This window comes from Cryptotermes secundus, unplaced genomic scaffold, assembly GCF_002891405.2.
Source record: "Cryptotermes secundus unplaced genomic scaffold, Csec_1.0 scaffold1250, whole genome shotgun sequence".
Classification (NCBI taxonomy): domain Eukaryota; kingdom Metazoa; phylum Arthropoda; class Insecta; order Blattodea; family Kalotermitidae; genus Cryptotermes; species Cryptotermes secundus.
In genome coordinates, this window is record NW_019731591.1 from 149,045 (window position 1) to 169,603 (window position 20,559).

A 20,559-nucleotide genomic window follows, 5' to 3' on the forward strand; every position below is an offset into this window, starting at 1 on the left:
ACACAGGATAAAGGACTTACTACAGTAAGGTCCTTTATACATAAAATGGTATTTTTCTGTTTATTTACCTGACTAGTATTGACAACTGTGGCAGGTACAGGCACGACCGTTTGTGATTTCGTTGAGACCACTGGAGATTCCATTGGTTTAGGTGGTGCAAGTAGTTTAGCAGCTTCCTGCCCAGCAATGTGCATTGGTGGTCTCAGCTGATGATGGAACACAAAACACAAAATTATATACCACACCTTCCTCTGTAATCCATCTGTATTATCTTCACAATTACAGACACCATAAGCTTCTCCCTAAGCAGTTCATTAGTTACTCAACACTTAGGTAGAAAACCCGTAAGATTTAAAAGGGGTAGCCTGCTACTGGACACCATACTGAAATATTTGCATCTACCTCCCGTCCTCTCAACGTTCCATCTTAATGTTACCCTCCCTTAACAGCATGAAATATCAAGCAATCAGTTCTCATCTAGTGTCTGTGAGCCCTTAAAATTTGCTCCCTAAGTCTGATCTGCAAAAGAACACCAATTTGTCCTGATCTACCTCTCAGTTGGTTTTAATTTCAAAACAGGAATTCAGTTTTATTTCAAACACTGAAACAAATACCTAGTTAAATTTCTGGCAATAAATCCACAAAGCTTAGGGTGAGACCATGCCAAATCAACACAGGCCCATTTCTGTGATCAATTAAATCACCTCAGAATGTATAGAAATATAACTGTTCTCTTGTTCCATATGGGAGTGAAACTTGGTCTCTCACCCCATGAGAAAAAAAAAAGATTTAACATGTTTGCGAATATTTGGATAAAATGCTTTTAACTGAATACAGAGAGACAGTCCAGTAGCCAAAACATCATTCTTAAATACAAAACAGGATGACTGATAAGAGTATTTGGATTGAACAGGAAGGAAGTAACATAAAATTGCATAATAAGAATCATTATTATTTGTACCCTTCACCTTGTATTATTAGGGTGATGAAAAATGAGTTCAGCAGAGCACATCTGGAAGATAAAAAAAAAGAACTCCATGGCCTGTAGTTCGCAAGTGCGCTATACCGACCGCCACTTGTTGGTGAAGTTAGTGCCAACTTTTGTGGACAGAGGGTTTCACACTGTCAGCACAACAGATCCCCATGGCCATTAATTTCGATTTTCTACATCGGAACCGCTATTTCCTTGAAGTATCTCCTTAATTATCCTCATGAGGCTGAGTGGACCCCATTCCAGACCCACTGCCTCTCAAAAAATCTTGTAGCACAGGGACTCGAACCTGGGACCTCTGGATCTGTAGCCAGGAACTCTTGACTACTAGACCACAGAGATATGAACTTAAATGGAGAAACCTGAAACCTGTACTTCGCAAGTGCGCTATACCGACTGAGCGACTGCCACTTGTTGGCAAAGTTAGTGCCAACTTTTGTGGACAGAGGGTGTCACACTGTCAGCACAACAGATCCCCATGGCCATTAATTTCGGTTTTCTACATCGGAACTGCTATTTCCTTGAAATAGCTCCTTAATTATCCTCATGAGGCCGAGTGCACCCCATTCCAGACCCACTGCTTCTCAAAAAATCTTGTAGCACAGGGAATCGAACCTGAGACCTCTGGATCTGTAGCCAGGAACTCTGACTACTAGACCACAGAGATATGAACTTAAATGGAGAAACCTGAAAGGAAGAGACCTCTTCGGAGATTTAAGTGTAAATGGGAAGGCAATGTTAAAATGGATATGTGAACTGATGCTATGGGATTCATCATTATAGGGGCATTGCTATCAACCCCAGGTTCTACAAAAGGTGGACAATTTCTTGAATAGCTCAGAGAATATTAGCTCCTGAGGAATCTGCTCCATACACTTGTCACACACGATCATGACAAAAAAAATAAAAATCAAGAAAATTACGTAACGGGATATTTCATGATTTTCATTTAAGCACAGGGACAATCTTCCTTGGCCTACCTCAAGCTGAAACTGATACCATGTACAGAGTGAAAAATATGCAGACTCAGGCACTAGAGAAATAAATTCCAAACACTTTCCAGGCTACAAGAACAACACAATACCTTGAAACTAGGCTTGCCTATAATGGGTTAAAATGGCTCGTTCTGCCATCTCATCACACATAGGGAACAAATTTTTATGTTTCTGCACATTAAATGTACAAGTTCTCACATGAATAAATAAACAGCAAATGTGACCTGCATTCAGTTGGCTTAGGACAAAGGAAATGAAAGGTTTTCTTAGGGATGCCACTGAACTGTGCTGTTTTAACAACAGAGAACTTCTTGAAAAGTTGAATAATAACTGCCTGCTACAGAATGACTGTGTAGCAGGCAGTAAGGTAGGTCATTAGTATTTATATTAAGAAACTGTGCATAACACTATGGCAGCTCCTCACTCTTACCTGCTCAGAATGAAGATGTCCAGTCTGTCTCTCTAACTGTTTCTGCTGTTCTTCTAATCTTGCTTTTGTTTGCAGCAACTCTAATTCCAATTTTTTCTGCTGAAGTTCCAGCAGCTCCTTCTGCTTCTTAAGCAACTGCTCCCTCATTTTGGCTTCATTGATTGTATGAGGATCTTCCACGGCTGTGGGAGGAACTGCTGGTGTAGCTGGAGGGGTAGCAGACACAGCAGTGGAAGACGGCTGGGAATTAGGAGCTGGCGGTGCCTGCTGCTGAAAGCAAATTATACATTCCATCAAGGGGTTTTCTGCAACAATTTTCATTACATCAGCCTTCTGTTCTTTATAACTGCTACTAAACACCGCAGTTGAGCAGGCAGTACCCCTGCTTCATATTCAGAATGTTCCAGTATTAAATCTTGGTCCACAGACTGGCTATACTGAGTGAAATTTTTTGTAGGTCTTGTCAGCCCCCTCCAGGCAAATGCCAAGATAGTACCTCAAATTACACCATGACTGCTTCCTTCTAAATCCTTTAAATTCATTAATCCCTAGTCATCCTACCCTCTGAAGCTATACAGTATGAATTACCATAAGACTCATTAAATAAATCAGAAATAAAATAAATTTATATCAGTTTGGGTCAATACCTAAGCCCAGCTCTTCTCACTGAACACCATGATTCTTTTTCTAACCCTTCAGCATACAGGAAACTATCGCAGATTCTTCTGTATAAAAACTACACGTGAGGAATTTTTGTTATGCGATGTACAACCAGAGTAACTTAGTTAACTGACAGACTATGTGCTGGGAATCCTCTTCACCATCACACTCACACCCAACTTTGGGACCCACCCACCATCTTATCTAACGGATACCAAGTCTCTTTTTCTAAAAGAAAAGCAGCTGAAGCATATACTGGACCTACCATCTTCAACTAAGGCTGAAATTAATATTTCAACTTGTGTCACCACACCTCCTTACACCTTCATAACATTGCGCAACGGAACAGGAAAAATTTTTTACCCTTCATCTTATGGTATATCCCATGCTGTTTGGTTTGACGTAACAATGAATGTGCCACAAATACCATTACTATATGGGTTAAACTAAAGGATTCCAAATTTCCCCCACCTCATTCCAAAGACCAAGAACCTGCTTTCAGATTGTTGATAACATTCTACCAGACTATATGGCATCATTTCCGAGAAAACAGTACTACTTTCTGCTTGTTTTATATTACACTGTAAAGAGGACTCAATGAGAATGTTTATGATAACCAGGCTAACCTAACTGCCTATGGGGAGAAGCAGATATACACCAAGGACACCACAGCAATACTTTTGTATTGGAATCAGCCTGTAATTCCTCTACACAGCAATATATTCACTTCACCATCACACATTACAGGATTGATGCAATATTTATTAACAACTCTAAATGAATTTCAAGTTTTAAACTGCAACAGTAAATACTTTTTAAATAATTTTATAATGACATAATGGCAAGCAATGAAACAGATTAACGTAAATAGAGCACCTGATGATGGCACTGTAGTGCCGAAACATGTTGTGAAGTAACAAGTGAAATTGAGTGCACTAAAAGACGGACATTGCTTACATATCATGGGCAACAGTAAAAACAGTATTTATACTCACACGAAAAAACTTCGGATTCACATATATGGTAGGAGGCACAGCTGTGATTGGCCATGCTGGATCAATTGCATTTACACGTACGTCTACTGCATATAACTTCTTTGGTGGGAACACTTCATTCCACGTCTGACGTAATTTGAACATCTGGGCCCGTGTTTTCTCATCCACCTACAAGAAGGAAGCACAATACATGAATCAGTCCCAATATATATGATATTTTCTTGATCACATCTATGATAATTGGCAACAAGAATTATTAAAATGATGCACACCTCATGCTTTACATGACCAACAACCTCATTTAACAATTCGATACAACTTTAACTTAAATTAATTTTTGTTACAACAAAATTTTTCCCTTGTCACCAACTGACATGACCATGCTCACAAAAGGAAACAAATATTTATATCTGCGGTACCTAGATACCATATCCTCTGTAACAAGCTATTTCTAACATTAAGAGTAGCACAACAGAATATATCCAAGTCTTTTATCATCATGAACAGCTTTTTGCTCTTTGTATATGATGGCTATTTATTTCAGAGGCAATAATGAAACACAGATAACAGTTCTGAATTGCAGAATTATAAGGCAAATAAATATATATACTTGAAACTGTAAGCTGTCAAGGTCTCTAAACCTGGAGCTGGATAACATTACGGTAACAAAACAAAGTTCATGAATGGGCAGATTATTCATCAAAATAACAAATCAGACAGACAAAAGTAATTCACATTCAGCATTTCTATACACATTTACTCTCACGTATATCGGTAGCATAGTTGGTTGTGGCACTATGCTACAAGCTGGGAGGTCACGGGATTGAATCCCAATGAGGTCATTGGATTTTTTTCAATTTACCTAATCCTTCCAGCCACAATATGGCCCTGGGAATGAATAAACCCCAAACTAGAGTCACCGCAAAAGAATCAAAATATGTAATACATTTTCAAAAATACCACAGAAGGTTGAAACAATGTTCTGAGTGAAAAGCGAAGTATATACATCTCCAACATTCTTCACAATAGAATCGATGAGGTATAACACAGGCAGCTTGATCTCTGCTCGCACCTACATGAACAGGACAAACATATTAGAGGGGTTGTTGCTTGCTTAGGCTCCACTTTCCTTCCAGTCTTGAAAAAGTGCAGCAATATAATTACACTATTATATTTAAGATAGCCAAACCTGGCTACTCAAAGAAGTAAACACACAGAAAACTAAGTATATGTTACTTTCTTGTCACCAAAGTGCAGGGCAAAATCATGGCATAAAATAGGGAACAGACGTTTTTTAAATGTGGCACAGTTCAGATATTTGGGAACAACGATAACAGATTGAAACCTGATTCAGGAGGAAATTAAGAGGTGATTGAACACGGGTAATGCTTGCTATCATTCAGTCCAGAACCTTTTGTCTTCTTGTCTGTTGTCCAAGAACATAAAAATTAGAATATACAAAACTATAATTTTGCCTGTGGTTCTGTTTGGGTGTGAAACTTGGTCTCTGACATTAAGGGAGGAACATAGACTGAGGGTGTTTGAGAACAGGGTGTTGAGGAGAATATTTGGACCGAAGAGAGATGAAGTTACAGGAGGTTGGAGAAAACTGAATAATGAGGAGCTTCATAACTTGTACACTTCTCCAAGTATAATTAGAATGATCAAGTCAAGGAGGATGAGGTGGACAGTTCATGTAGCACAAATGGGGGAGATGAGGAATGTGTATAGGATATTGGTGGGAAAGCCAGAAGGAAAGAGACCACAGGGAAGACCAAGGCATAGGTGGGTGGACAATATTAGAGTGGATCGTAGAGAGATAGGATGGGATGGTATGGATTGGATAGATCTGGATCAGGATAGGGACCAGTGGAGGGCTCTTGTGAACAGGGTAATGAACCTTTGGGTTCCATAAAATGCTGGGAAATTATTGAGTAGCTGCAGAATTGGCGGCTCATCCAGAAGGGCTCAGCTCCATGAGTAAGTAAGTAAGTAAACCTGCCTACTCATAATAGGACCAAACTTTTCCAAAGCTACTTTTCAATGGAACTACTGACATCTGGATAATGAAGGGAAATGGAATGTCCAATGTGACTGTAAATGGTCTTCTCCTTTGGTGTCCAAACATACACAATGGAGAAGCCAGCTCAGAAAGGACTTTCAGAATTATATCACATACGTGCAAGGATATTTAAAAATATGATCCAGTTCTCACAAAGTGTTTAAATTCACATCCTGGGCAGTACCTACTTGCAAATGACATATTTTCTAGCTAATACCGTACCTTGCAATTGCACTACATGGATTAACTGTTGGCATATGATTAATTTTATTAAGACTACTAAATAAAACCTCTGCGGCTTTAGTCTGCAAGCAAACTATTCCCACCAAGCAACCACCGCTTCTCGGCAAAGTTAGTGCCAACTTTTGCGGATAGATGGTGTCGCCTGGTCAGTGCAAGGGATCCCCACAGCTGTTAATTTTCGGTTTTCTAGACCAGAGCTGCTATTCCTTGAAATAGCTCCTCAATTATTCTCATGAGGAAGACCCTGTTCCAGACCCACAACTTATGAGAAAATCTGGTAAGGCCAGGAATAGAACCTGGGACCTTTGGATCTGTAGCCAGGAGCTCCGACCAATACACCACAGAAGCAGTATTAAGACTACTGAGGAAAGTATAATAATACATCAACAACAGATATACTGAAAAGACTTAGCTCTCCCATCAAATCCACTGTACATATTCTTAGGCTAGATAATAGGCAACAGGTTATGTTAAATAAACTGTCATCTTTTTAAGGGTCTTCAGGTCTGAAATAATATCCCTTCAGTATTAGTGTGTTTATTCTGGCTTGTTTCACGTTCTCTTCTCAATCATAAACATAGCAGACATTCTCAGATATTACTTATTTTGTCAATAAACATGATGCTTCAGAACTTGGACCACTACACTTACAACTACACAAACTTATACTATTTTCGGGGACAATATATTTTTTAAATCACCACTATTACAAATCATAAAAATTAGTAATTTCGATAATTAGGTAAATGTCTAGTTGCATTCTGTTGCACTGCTCTCGTACATTACGTCAGCAGAATGGCAAACTGTGTAACGGGCATGGATAATTTTGAATAGGAAGCCCACAAACTTCACTTCCCACTAATATGCCCGATTACATAAAGGCATGTGAATGAATGGGTACTGGAATCCTCCTGGTACATTAATCATCTCAAGCTGGCACTGATTACAGTGAAGTAATCTGCTTGGCCTAAACATTACTTCGAAGACACGAGTCTATTCTTATTGGTTGGAAAATCCGAATGTGGATCAATGGTCCAATTTCTAAAGCATACAAACTTACGAGTTAAATGCCACTGTCAGATGGAATAATTTCCAAAATTTTGGAAGTAAACAAGCTCTCAACCTCCATTAGTTAAAAAAAGAACTTAAAGTTTGTGATAATGGTATACTAATGCAATTATTGAGTTTTTGGACATTATCCATCGTCCTGTTTCTATTTAAAACACAACTTTTGGAGACTGGATTCTGTCTCCATCTTCAGGCAAAAACCTAATCAGTTTTGTACTATCAATAGAGTTAGTTCCTATCTCTGGATCTCCCAATCTCTACCAACATGGCCCAACTCGTTACGCTTTTACATGAGGACGCAGACAGAATCCAGTCTCCTTGATGTCATATTGTAACAGACATAGGTCTTTGGGTAATGTCCAAACACTCAACAGCTGCCAATCTGTTACTTAAAGATAGACTCTGGATATTTTTCATAAATTTCCATGTGATGTGCATTAAATTCCCATTTATATTTCTGTATGACACTGTGACCTAAACAAGAAGAGTTTATTCTGTGGAAATATTACATTTCAAACTGTTACATTTAACTAATCAACTATATCGCGTTTCCCCCAAAATTCGATAAATACTTATTCGTTTTCAATAAACAATAATTTCTTTCGTTAAGAAACAATGCAAAATTGATAGTAATATGTAATGTAAAATACACACAGAACCATGAACAGCCTTAATTTCAGCACTATTTCAATGCTCTCTTTAACACCTATCTTCAGCCTACAATAACAATAGACTCGTAGTGTATCCATTAATATGAAAGCTGAAATGAGGTTCTCCACGGTGTATATTCTATCGCCTGATCGTAATGAACATTCTGAAACTTCCAAACCTCAAGATGCGACAATATCAAGCAAAACCTTAAGACTAACCTTTTGAAGATGTTTTTCCACTGCCTGGACGATAATGGGCGCATGCATGATATTTTCATCAGCAAGCATAGTCAACATGTTGATCAGTGGCTTGCTGTTAACGGTGAGGTCCGATAAAGACGAAGCATATTCTTCGGCTACCTCCGACATTTTTACCATCGATGTCATGTTAGTTTGGTAGTTCTTCAAAACCATTCACACCACACTTAACTGTAACACAATAAAATCGCCTTAGTTTAGTAATTGTTCACAATTTTATTGGGAAACCATTCAGATCTAACGGAACTAAAAAACAGCTTGAAAACTGTTTAACATCTGCAAATCATTATTCCATATTAAACAGGACTTCGGTACACCTTGAAAATTACCTATTAAAACTCCGGCATTAACATGCTGATATGTTTTCTGAAAAAAAAAACTGTTTTAATATCGGCAGAAAATAACTGTTTTTCGCCACTCTGTCACTAACTCAACCTACAACCTGCTGCTACTGCGAATACCTCAAAATGGCTACCTACGTATCCATATCGATAATGAAACACGGCCCCTAATTGGTCTCCAGCGAACACTATACAATATAGCACTTTTCAATCTCCAATCACATCGTTTGTCGCTTAATGCGTGAAGTTGTAACTTCTACATCATCCGATAGGGGTCACAATAGTCAAAATGGAAAAAAGCTGCTTGGATTTGGAAATAATTTGTAAGAATAATAAACAGGCACCACTAATGCCAAATACATATATATAATTGTTTGTCATGTAATACGGTACTTAATGTTTTAAAAGTAACTGATTTAATATGAGTAGGTTATCTAGGCCAAATGGACAACTTTTGCAGTCAAGGTGAAAGGCTAAATGAGTGCAAGGAAAGAAGATGGCGGACTGCGATTACGTGGTATGCACGGGCTGAATTAAACGAAATAAACTCTTGTTTGAAGAGTTGGAAAAGACTACCATGAAACTTGAGGTTATATCTGGTGTAGCGGTGAATGTGAAGTCTTACGACTCTCAAAATAGTTTGCCAACGACCGAATGTAAAAGGTATAGATATATTGGAAAGTACATAGCAACTGTAGATATACGCCATACTTTCCTGTAACTACTAATAACCGGTATAACATTCTGTTAAATCTAACGGACTACCCATCAGGTGGAGAAGATGGCGCATCTAAAACGCAAGGAATTAAATCGGTGAAGTTGAAAATTCATCGTGATACAGAAAATGCACAGACCAGGCATTATATAAAGCATCGTATTGGAGCACAAAAAAGGCGCATAATCAATAGATATGATGAACCAGTGAATGTTCAGGAAGATAATACCAAACCCGAAAACATCCCAACAATTATTAATGGATGTGTTTCTCCTTCTAAGGATGTGGAAGTGTTCTCTTTTCATAATTATGTAAGTGAATTATATCCCAAATTGCTGAGTAGTAAAAACAATCTTTCAAAATCTTCAAAACATAAAATACCGTTGATAGGTGATAGTCAGGGCTTGAGGTGGGGCGGGATGGCATCCCGGTTCTTTTCTAAATGGCTTAAAAGCATCCCGTTACTTCTTTGGCAGTAAATGCAATGTACAATACCTTTTTTGGGAAAACCATCCCGGTTCTATTTTCATTCCACCTCAAGCACTGGTGATAGTCATCTAAGAGGCTACTCAGAAAATATGAAACATTATTTGAATGATCAGTACCAAGTGGTCACATTAAACTTGGAGCTGGTACAAAAATAATATTGGAACAAGCTACAAAAGATGTTGATAATTTGCTAGACAAAGATTTTATTATTTGTTGTGGGTCAAACGATATTGGTAGAGTACAATTAAGTACAGTTTTTAATGATTTTATTGAATTCATTAAGAGAGTCACTCATACGAGTATGATTCTTTTAACAGTCCCTTATAGGCATGACCTAAAAGGTCTTAATATTACTCCTGATGAAATTACTAATTTTAATAGAAAACTACTCAAGTTCAAAAACCTATTTCCACATCTCAGTGTGATGGAAATAAATTAAAATAGACATTGTGTATTAAACATGGGTTACATATGAATGATCTGGGTAAAGAAATACTATCATTCAATTTAGTTCTTCAGATTTTTTCTCTTATAGAGAAGGAAAATAATCTCAGCACTAATATCACAGCGCTCAGATATCATGAAGTTCAACCTTGAACAAGTAGTCTGTAAATCAACTTTTTCCACTGACTTCAGTTGAGACTGTTGGAAATACATCAGTAAAGCATATTAGAAAGAAGCCTGTAACAAAAATGAATGATTTTTATGGGAAATTTAAAATTAACTACTAAATGCTATAACATGTAATTCAAGTGCAGTACATTCTACAAAATTAAACAAATGTAGTAAATCACCTGTTATACATCATTCTCTGAAAATATATCAGAATATTTTTGGCTTGAGATAATAAGATGAACAAATTAAGCTTTTTATATCCAGATTGTCCACATATCATCTCCATAACTGAGCAACATTTAAGTTACACAGATTTGAGTAGTATTGTTATTGAAAATTATAAACTGGATGCCAGCTATTGTAGAACTACATCGAAAGGTGGAACATGTATACTTTTACTTAATCATTTAAATTATGTTACATTAAATATTGACACATATTGCACTGGTTTTGACATGAAACTCTGCTCAATCAGAATTCAATCCGACTCATCATATATTTATATACTTGCAGTTTATAGAGCCCCTTCTGGTAATTTTACTTATTTTATGCAACAAATGGACAAGATAATTAAGATCATTATATAACTCAAAAACAGCATTTTATCATATGTGGAGATTTTAATGTGGATTACCTTACTGATAATTGTAGGAAATTCATATAATCTTTTTAGCATTGTAGACTTTCCTACTATAATACAGAATACATCCAAATCTGCTATAGATAATACATTTATAGATTATTCGAGATTAAGGACTTCTAAAGTTACCCCTATACCAAATGGTCTGATTATGATGCTCAACTCATTTTGATCAATGATATTATGCTACCTTTCCTTCCCAAATGTTATTGGAAAACAAGGAAACTTGATAAATGTTCATTAGCTGATTAGAATTACAAACTTAGTTATGAGATATGGAAAGAGGGTTTTGAAGAGAATGATGTGAATGTTATGTTTAATTCCTTTTTAAATATATTTTTAAGATATGTTATGCTAGTTTTCCTAAATCATCTGTTACGTCACATATTACTAAGAAAATGTGGATCTCACCTAATATAAAAATCAAATGTAATATTAAGAGACATTTGTATTTAATTAGTAGGAATAGAAATGATCCCAATATTAAAAGTTACTATAAGGCATATTGTAAACCTTTGGCTGGAGATATTATAAAATCTAAGCTTCTTTATTATGATAAACAGATCTAAAAATTCTAACGACAGAATTAAAAGTGCTCGGAATATTGTTAAGGCGCTGACTAGTAGGAAGTCACGTTATGATATCTTACCTACTTTTAATACTCTTGATAGAGTATATACCAATTCAGTTATAACATGACTTTGACTTCAGTCTGCTGCATAAGCCTGCATTGACAGAAACCCTCTCTAGGTATTGTCCAAATATAACTTTTTAATACTGCAGTGACACGGTGCACAGCGCCAATATGGATCTGGACGTGGTGACAGTGCATATATCTTCATGCCAAAACTACTTTGCAACAAACATAGCTCCTCCACAGAAAGACTGACCCCACACTTTATCAAGGGGGGGGGGGGACATTTTTCAAAAACATGTGTCTAGAAGAAAAAATCTTGGTCAAGAATGACTGTGCGGGCAAGGTCCAGCTGCAATTTAACCAACCAACCAGCCAATCGACAGTGGGCAGGAGAGTTTCTGATCCGTCATTCAAAGTTATTACCATTCAGGTCATGCACATGACATTACGCTGTCAACATGTTTGACTGCCTTTCTGTTTGCAGGAAGCTAAAAAGAATGCTAGAGGCAAAGTATTGTGGGGTCTAGTAGGCGAGTACTGCCTTTCTAGGTGTTGAGGTTTTCATAGCAGTGCTTGTTAAGAATGTGATCTTCTGGGTTGTGACACCACATAGAATTGTGGGTGGATACTGATGTTTCAGAGGAACATGCTGATTTTCATGAACTCCCTGAAGGGAAAGAAGAAAACAAAAACAAAAGAGGTAGCTAAAATCCAATGGAACTTATCAACCATATATATCTCACTTCGTGCAATAAGCCATAACTTTCATTAGATTTAATATAGATAATAAAAAATGTATATATCCCTGTAACAGACCATGGAGGCCCATAAGCCTGTGAGACGTTGAGACTTCCACATTTTCTAGATATGTAGTTGGATCACAGATGGCAGTGGAGTTGTTAGCATAGTGTGCCAGCTGCCCTTTACTGCCAGGAAGATTCCTGATACTCGTTTCTGTTAGGAGGCTAAGTTGGGCCCATGGCCATACTGAGGCTGCAGATATTGGGTGAACTGAAAAATTCAGTGACCTCGACAGGAATTGAACCTGTGATCTTCCATCTTTTAGCACAGTGCCTCAACCAACTATGCTACTGCATAGTAGGCCCGTCACTTCTTTCCAATCGTGATCCTTCTGCAGCACCCTTCAGTGGGAGAAAGGCTATCCTCTAACTTCCCATCACTTGGGTCCAGGAAAATGGGCCATCACTTTCCCAGTTATCAAGTCCAGACTTACTTCCTGTGAGAAACTTGTGGTGTCTTCTGTTCATATCTTATATACCTATGTCCTCCCCATGGAAACAACACTGGATCCCTCAAAACGTTCATTCTGTCACAATTCCATACATTTATGGCAGTAAAGCAGTGTGCTCCTGATAAGTACCATGTTTATCCATTTTTGTCCATTTCTTTTCTCTGACTTTGGAGTGGGTGCCTTTCTTTTTTTCTTTCTAATTGGATGTCATGACTACCCTCCTCCTGACTTGCCAATAGTATCAAGCCTGTTTCTGAACTTGCACACTTCAACCTTGCAAATAGAGGCACATCTTCCTCTGAAATATCTGTACCCGCCCACAAAAAGTATACAGTGTCATAACCCAGAACACCAGTCTCTGAAACCTTAAGACATCAACACTACATTGACATTGCTGATCATCTGAGAAAGACTTCATTGTATGGAGTTGCCGTGAAAGCTTAAAATCTAATACAGAAAAATATAAATCAGAGGAAACCATATAAGGGGACTGATTGATATCGACATGGGTACAGAAACATTTAATTTGAGAGTTATGGCTGAAAAAATACTGTCATAACCTATTCAGTTGTCATTTTGTCATTGTTTTGGTTAATGAAGTGCTGAGCAATTCTTTTATTTTCATAGTGCTTTTTATGGATAAGGCAGGTTTCAACACAGCATCAATGTGTAGGCGGGAATTGAAGGTGGTTGTTTGGCAGACCCACCTGTTTTGCCACATCAGCTTACAGGCAACATCGGGATTTCCTTTTACTTGATCTGCCAAAGCTACTGCAAGATGTACCACTGGCATGAATGTGGTACGTGCATGATTATGCTCTGGCCGATTTTAGCTATACTGTGCAAGATGCTCTCAACAACACCTTTCATAACCAATGGATAGTTACAGGAGGACACATTGTATGGCCTCCATGCTCACCACATTTGAATCTTCAGGATTTTTACCTATGGGGACACCTGAAAACATGTGCACCACCTGTTGACAACAAAGAGGCACTTCACCATTGCATTGTGGATGCCTGTCAGACTATCTGCAACTATTCCAGCATCTGTGAACAGATGCGGAGGACCAGGATGAGACATGTTAAAGTGTGCATAGAATCAAATGGATGATATTTTGAGCATACTCTTTCAGCTGTAACTATCAGACTAAATGTCTCCAGACACACACTGTGGAACTCGTCCCCAAAGTATATTCACACCTTTCAGTTACACTCTGTATATATGTGTATCTATATACACACACATAATATATTGTATATAGACAGGAGAACAGGACACTTCTCCCACGAATAGTTCCACGGATGTCACATTTCCACTGCTTTATACTCGAAGGCAGATCTTTGGGCTTGCAGTTCATACATATTTATAATATGCTAATTTCTAATGCCATTTGATGCTACTGAAGTCTATATAATTTTTCTCAAAAATATACGTAGTACCCAGTTTGGTGTGCAGTACAATACTGGGTTTATTCAGAAACTTATCACAAAAGAAAGTCACTAAAATAAGAATTTCTAAGCATTATGTCTTTCATAAGGTCACAGATGCAGTTTGTGCATGTGATGAAACCTGCTGTGACATGTTCAGGCATATTATTGAACCTGAAACAGTATTTTTTTTTTCCCCCAAGGAACACTGAATAGGGCTACATTTGTGCTGCCATCCCATACCTCATATTAGATCCATCTGAGGGCTCCTTTCGCAGATTGAAATAAGATATTCTAAGCTATTGATTGGTATAATCATCAGCATATACTGTCAGGGATTTCCCCCTACAGTCCTTATTGCTATGTACCCCTTCCTGTTGCAACAAAGCATTATTTCAGTATATCCTCTGTATAAATGCAGGTAGTTCCAAAAGTTTGTGTGGAAATAAAAGTTGTAACATTTTGGTAGAATATGAAGGCCTGGTCCACAGTCATTTGGAAGGTGAAGGTGAATTTGATACCAGTGACAGCTGTTCAAGTCATATTGATGACATTGCCCTTGGCAAAGAGATGGTGAGCGAAACTGACATCAAGGTAGACGGGGGAAGAAATGAGGTGTTTTGAGTCCTAATATGTGAACAGGTATGTCAGGCGAAAAGAAGCTTTCTGTAATGTTCCCAAACCCCAAAAAAATGTAAACTATGTTAGATTTTGGGATTGTTCTTGAGTTGCATTTAGTAGGGGCAGGATTTATTATACTCCTGAAGAACTAACAGGTATGCACAGGCCGCGCCATAGCTCAAGCAGTTATTCTATTTGCCGGATTACCACCACGGCAGCTCAGGTTCAATTCTGGGTCTGGTCAAGTGGGATTTGTTTAGGGCAGGCACAATAGCACTGTGGTCACGGTGCAAGGGCCAAGAAGGCCCCATCCCAAGTGGGATTTGTGGTGGACAAAGTGCCGCTAGGATGGGTTTTCTCAAGAGTACTTCGGTTTCCCCTGCCAATATACATTCCACTAAATTTTCCATCATAATCACCCTGGGCCTCTACAATAGGCAAATCAGTGGCCACTGTGCCGAGTGTACCCAGTTGGACTCCACACCCCAATAAGCGAATTAAAACAAAAACAGGTATGCATAGTGGTATCATTATTCAACAGGCAGTCTTTTTTTTTTTGTTCCATTTCCATCACCGGTTAGGTCTTGATATCACATAACAGAAACTGAAATGTATATTGTGTTTTTGTTCAAGCTGACTTGGATTATCCAGAAACCTATAACAAGACTGTATTTTTCGCAATCAAGTGTTGTGCAAATTCCAGGTTCCATTGACGCTGCTGCCAGTGAGATCTGAACTTATTTTAAGACTTTACATTTCAGTGATGAAAGGTATAAATGGTAAAGTCCTGTGCTTAACTAATAAAGCACTATGCCATGAATGCATATAGGGGAGTGGATGTATAGATCCACATTTTCTTGACCTCAGTACTAATTGGATACTGCTTGAACACCTGTACCAATCTCCATGAAAGTTGGTAAGAATATAATACTACATGAAGGCATCTCAAAAAACACATAAGAAATCCCTTCAATCAACAGTACCAACATTGGAACCTTTCAAATTTCTTAGACATAACCTTAATATTGCTTGAATGTCTATACCAATCTTCATGAAACTTTGTATGTATATATCATGCCACCTGAGGCTATGTCAATGGTGTACATGATAATTGCCTTTCATTAGTAATACCAGCACTGTAGCCTCTGAAATTGAGGTAATACCCCATAATATTACTTGAATACTTCAATGTATATCATCCCACCTGAGACCATATGAATGGTGTATGCGAGAAATCCGTCATTAGTTCTACCAACACCACAGCCTCCAAAACTGAGGTAATAACTGTAATATTACCTGAGTGCCAGAACCAATAAGAAACTTGATATATATATCATGCCATGTCAACAGTGTATAAATCAGTAATACCAACACTGAAGCCTCTCAAACTGCATTGTTTTATTGGCTTCATTATGCATACATACCAAAATTTTCTGTATACTTGCTGTATCGCATACTAAAGTTATAGTGAAAGGAAAGTAGGCGATTCTTTCTTCACGGTACTTTTCTACTTCATATAATACTTTGATACAGAATTTATATTGTGAAAATGTTTCAATTAAGAATTTATTCATCAAATATTATAGGCATGCCCCCCCCCCAATTCAATAAGTACTTGGGGGCCCCCTATACACACACAGTTTGGCCTCCTGTTCGGCCTGCACAGTTGAAGACTGAAAGGCAAAACTGATGTGTGGGGTGGCCAGCCAGCCAATCTTTTGGGCTGTTGGCCTGTAGGAAACCCACCAGTTCTACTTGCAGGACATAGCATGTGACGTGGGTGACTCAGCAATATAGGCTGGAAGAGGGTGACTGTGGCATGAAGCCTGCCAGTTTATCTGCGTATGGGAAGGAAAGGAAGAAGGCAAACTGTGAAAAGTTTTGCCTGTAAGGTCGATCGGAAGGCCAAACTGTGTATGTATGGGGGGCCCTTACTGGCTGTTTTTCAGACATTCATTTTTCTTTCATTAATATACGATATAAAACTGATGTGTAGTGTAAAATACACACAGAACTATGAACAGCCCGATTTTCTGCGATCTTTCAAATGTTCTCCTTAACAACCCCATTTCAAAACAATAGATTGCCTACGACAATAACAGGTTCATGGTGTATATTCCTACACTTGATCGTGTAACATTCTGAAACGTCCAAGCTTCAAGATGCAACAATATAAAACATAACCTAAAAATAACATTTTGCAGGCGTTTTTACACTGACTAGACGATTATGTGGACATGCATATTTTTATCAGCAAGCATCGTCAACATGTTGACCAGCGACTTCTTTTTCACGGATATATCCGACAATGAGGGCGCATATAATTTGGCTACCTCTTTTGTTACCTTCGACATTTTTACCACCGATGTTATGTTACCTTGTCAGTTCTTCAAAACATTCACGCAACACTTAACTGTATAACAATAAAATATCCTAAGTTCTGTAACTGTTCACGATTTCGTTGGCAAACTATTCACATGTCTAACGGAACTTAAAAACAACTTGGAAAATGATTAACATTTGCAACTCACTATTCCATATCAAACTGGAATTCGGTACACCTTCAAAAATCACGTATTAAACATCAAGAATTAACATACTGAGTTGATTCCTGCAAAAACTGCTTCAATATCGACACAAAATAATACTTCTTCAGACAAATACTTCGGCACAAACTCAACTTCCTACCACTGCAAATGCCTCAAAATGGCTACCTACGTAGATACCAATGATGAAACACGGCTCCTAATTGGTCTCCAGCGAACACTGTACAATATAACACATTTCCATCTCCAATCATATTGTTTGTCGCTTTATGCGTGAAGTAATTTCAATATCGTTCGCTAGGTGTCAGCAAGGACACAATGGAAGAAAAGTGGTAGGAATTGGAAGTAAATTGTAAAATTAGTAAATAGTGCACCACTAATACTAAATACATATATAATTGTATGCTATGTAATACCGTATAATTTTTTTTAAAGTAACTGATTTAATATGACAAGGCTATCTAGACCAGATGGGCAGAGTTTGCTCCTAAGGTGAGGGGCTAGGTGGGTGTTTCATTCAACCTTTCACTGTTGAACGATGATTTTGCAACTCTTTGCTTTGCACGATTCATTTTGTTTTAGGTGATTCACTATAACGTTGCATGGAAGATCACAGACTTTTATTTATGGTTATCCCTCTTGAGAAAAAAGTTTCGTTAGGGCTGATGAAGTATTTGCTTCAAAAAAAAAAAAAACTTTCATTTAATTATGAAGTGAGGGTCTATTATATTCGCATTTCTTTCGTCATGGGGTCCTCTTCTTCCTTGTCCAAACACTGCAAGTGGGCAGGCTTTACGATCAAGGTTGTGGAATGAGCCAATGAGAAAATCAAGGTACAGTAAAACAGTTATTGAGGAATTATCAGACAAAGATTTGATTACATAGGTATTATACATTAGGAATAAGATTATAAAATTATAAGCAACAATATTTGATATTTATTGATGTGATTATCACGGCAGAAATGGTAACTGACAGTTGTGTACATTTAACAACTTTCTGTATACTTCACTGTTACAACTTCAGTTTTTTATAAAACCAACCATATTAGTTTCACCATTTAAATTGCTCTGATACACATTATGGCACTAATACAAAACTTTAAAAGTACAGAAATGTTTGATACAGTTCATCAAGTGAATTGCAAGTCAAAGGCAAAGTTACTTTACAACTGGTGGTTTACTGCCAATCAGTGCATGGCATCAAATACCTAAGATTCACGACCAGTTTTTTTTTTCAACTGAACCCTTGCAGTCATAATCCTTATGTAGCAACCTTTCTAATGAGAGGATGGATTTCTTTTATGAATATGCTTCGCCTTCTTGTAAAGTCCATGCATTGTACATGCAGTATGTTATTGAAAATTCTTCCATTTGCACTATATACAAGTCATCTGTCAGTCAAAGCTCTGGACAGTAGATCATGCCTATCATACTTATGCTACAAAGGCAACTTACATCACTTCAATGGTTATAAACTTCAGGACAGCCATTGCCTCTTATATTTTGTGTGTCTGGCTTTGCCTTGTCCTATACTGTAAACATATTCATTCTTATGATTTTCTATGAATTCTGCTTGTTGCCAGCGTACACTGGTGTGCAGCTTGGAAAATTTCCAGTGGTGCATGGAATCTTGTTTTGTAGGCACTACAATTTCAAAAGGTGGGTGTCTGCTGCTAATTCCCAGGCAGGACAAGCATAAGTCATTACTGATCTGATCAATGCATTATGGAGGGTTATTTTAATGTTGGCACTTAAACACTCGCTTTTGAATAGGGAGTCGATTCTAATAAATGTTCTGAAGGCCCTGGCTGTGCCGTCTCCATGTAACCTCATATCGAAGATTACACCCAGAGATTTTACATGATTCATGAAGGGGATGTTCTGTCCATTCAATGTAAGATCATTAGGGGACCTAAGTCTGTGAGAAAAATAGAGGGCCTCAGTCTTATCGTCATTGATTTTCATGTTCCAGCACTCGCACAATATCTCAACAGCACTGATACCTTGCAGCAGCCTCCTGAGAACATAACCCTCTTTGCAGTCTCTCGCATATATACAGGTGTCATTAATAAAGAGACCTAAATAGACACTAGGTGTTCGGGGCGTATCGTTCTGTGGGTGTGTATACTGTAGAATGTGGGGAACAGGTGGAACCTTGTGGCTCCCCTGCTTATATATCTCTTGATGCAGACATTTCATCTTCAGCAAAGAACAATTTTCCCTGACAAAGGAGAGAGCTAATAAGCTCGATCAGAGTGACCGAAAATTTTAAGTTACTTCATATAACAAGTCAAGTTTCCATGTTGTATAAAGGCCTTTTCAGTAATCAAGGATACCGCAGATGTAGACATGTTACTGTTGAAATTTACACTGACATGGTCCATAAGCATTATACACTGAAGTGCCATGTTGTGGCAGGCACAGACACCAAACCAGCTTGCATTAACTCTTTGACTGGCGCGAAGGGTATTTAAATCCCACCCCTGTCCTGGCAGGCCCTTTAAACCTTATGTCGCTAAAATGCATGTAGTTACTTTTTCCTAAACAACTTCAACAAAAATTGGTTTTTAAAAACGAAATTTTCAGGAACTAATTAAAATACAATATATTATGCAATAAATGCCTTTCCATACCTCTTTATTAGTTTTTCTTCGTGTGATAAACATTGAAACATGGAAGTTTGCAGAGAGCCACACCACAGCCTGCACACATGATACTTGTTTCTTTTCTAACCTTGTGCTTAGCACTCACGCGACACTTTCTCAGGGCACCATTCTTCTTATTGTTACTGGGAGGAACATGGACCATTTTGTGAATTTTCAAGCCACCCTCTAGACGATTTACTGGCTCTTTCACTGGTGGCCTTTTCAAGGTCGAGGGCGGAGGCGTGACTTCACTCTAGTCTGACGCAATAAATTC

At 38.0% G+C, this 20,559-nt stretch overlaps 1 protein-coding gene and 1 long non-coding RNA gene across 5 annotated transcripts in view; one reads left to right on the forward strand and one right to left on the reverse strand.

Annotated features, from left to right (window-relative positions):
- Positions 1-4,235, reverse strand: part of LOC111867245 — a 42,967-nt gene extending 38,732 nt beyond the window's left edge. For 2 of the 4 annotated variants that reach the window (XM_033752605.1, XM_033752608.1), the window contains exons 1-3: positions 4,072-4,235; positions 2,417-2,686; positions 69-206 (exon numbers count right to left, since the gene is read on the reverse strand). In XM_033752605.1, coding sequence (XP_033608496.1) covers positions 69-206; positions 2,417-2,686; positions 4,072-4,215 — 552 coding nt within the window. In that variant the 5' untranslated portion in view covers positions 4,216-4,235. The remainder of the gene's footprint in view (positions 1-68; positions 207-2,416; positions 2,687-4,071) is intronic. The other 2 variants (XM_033752606.1, XM_033752607.1) reach the window with 2 other exon arrangements.
- Positions 4,236-17,958: 13,723 nt separating this feature from the next.
- LOC117282545 lies at positions 17,959-20,140 on the forward strand. Its single transcript, XR_004513315.1, has 3 exons — positions 17,959-18,130; positions 18,221-18,471; positions 19,224-20,140. It is a non-coding gene; the product is annotated as an uncharacterized LOC117282545 (long non-coding RNA).
- Positions 20,141-20,559: the final 419 nt, after the last annotated feature.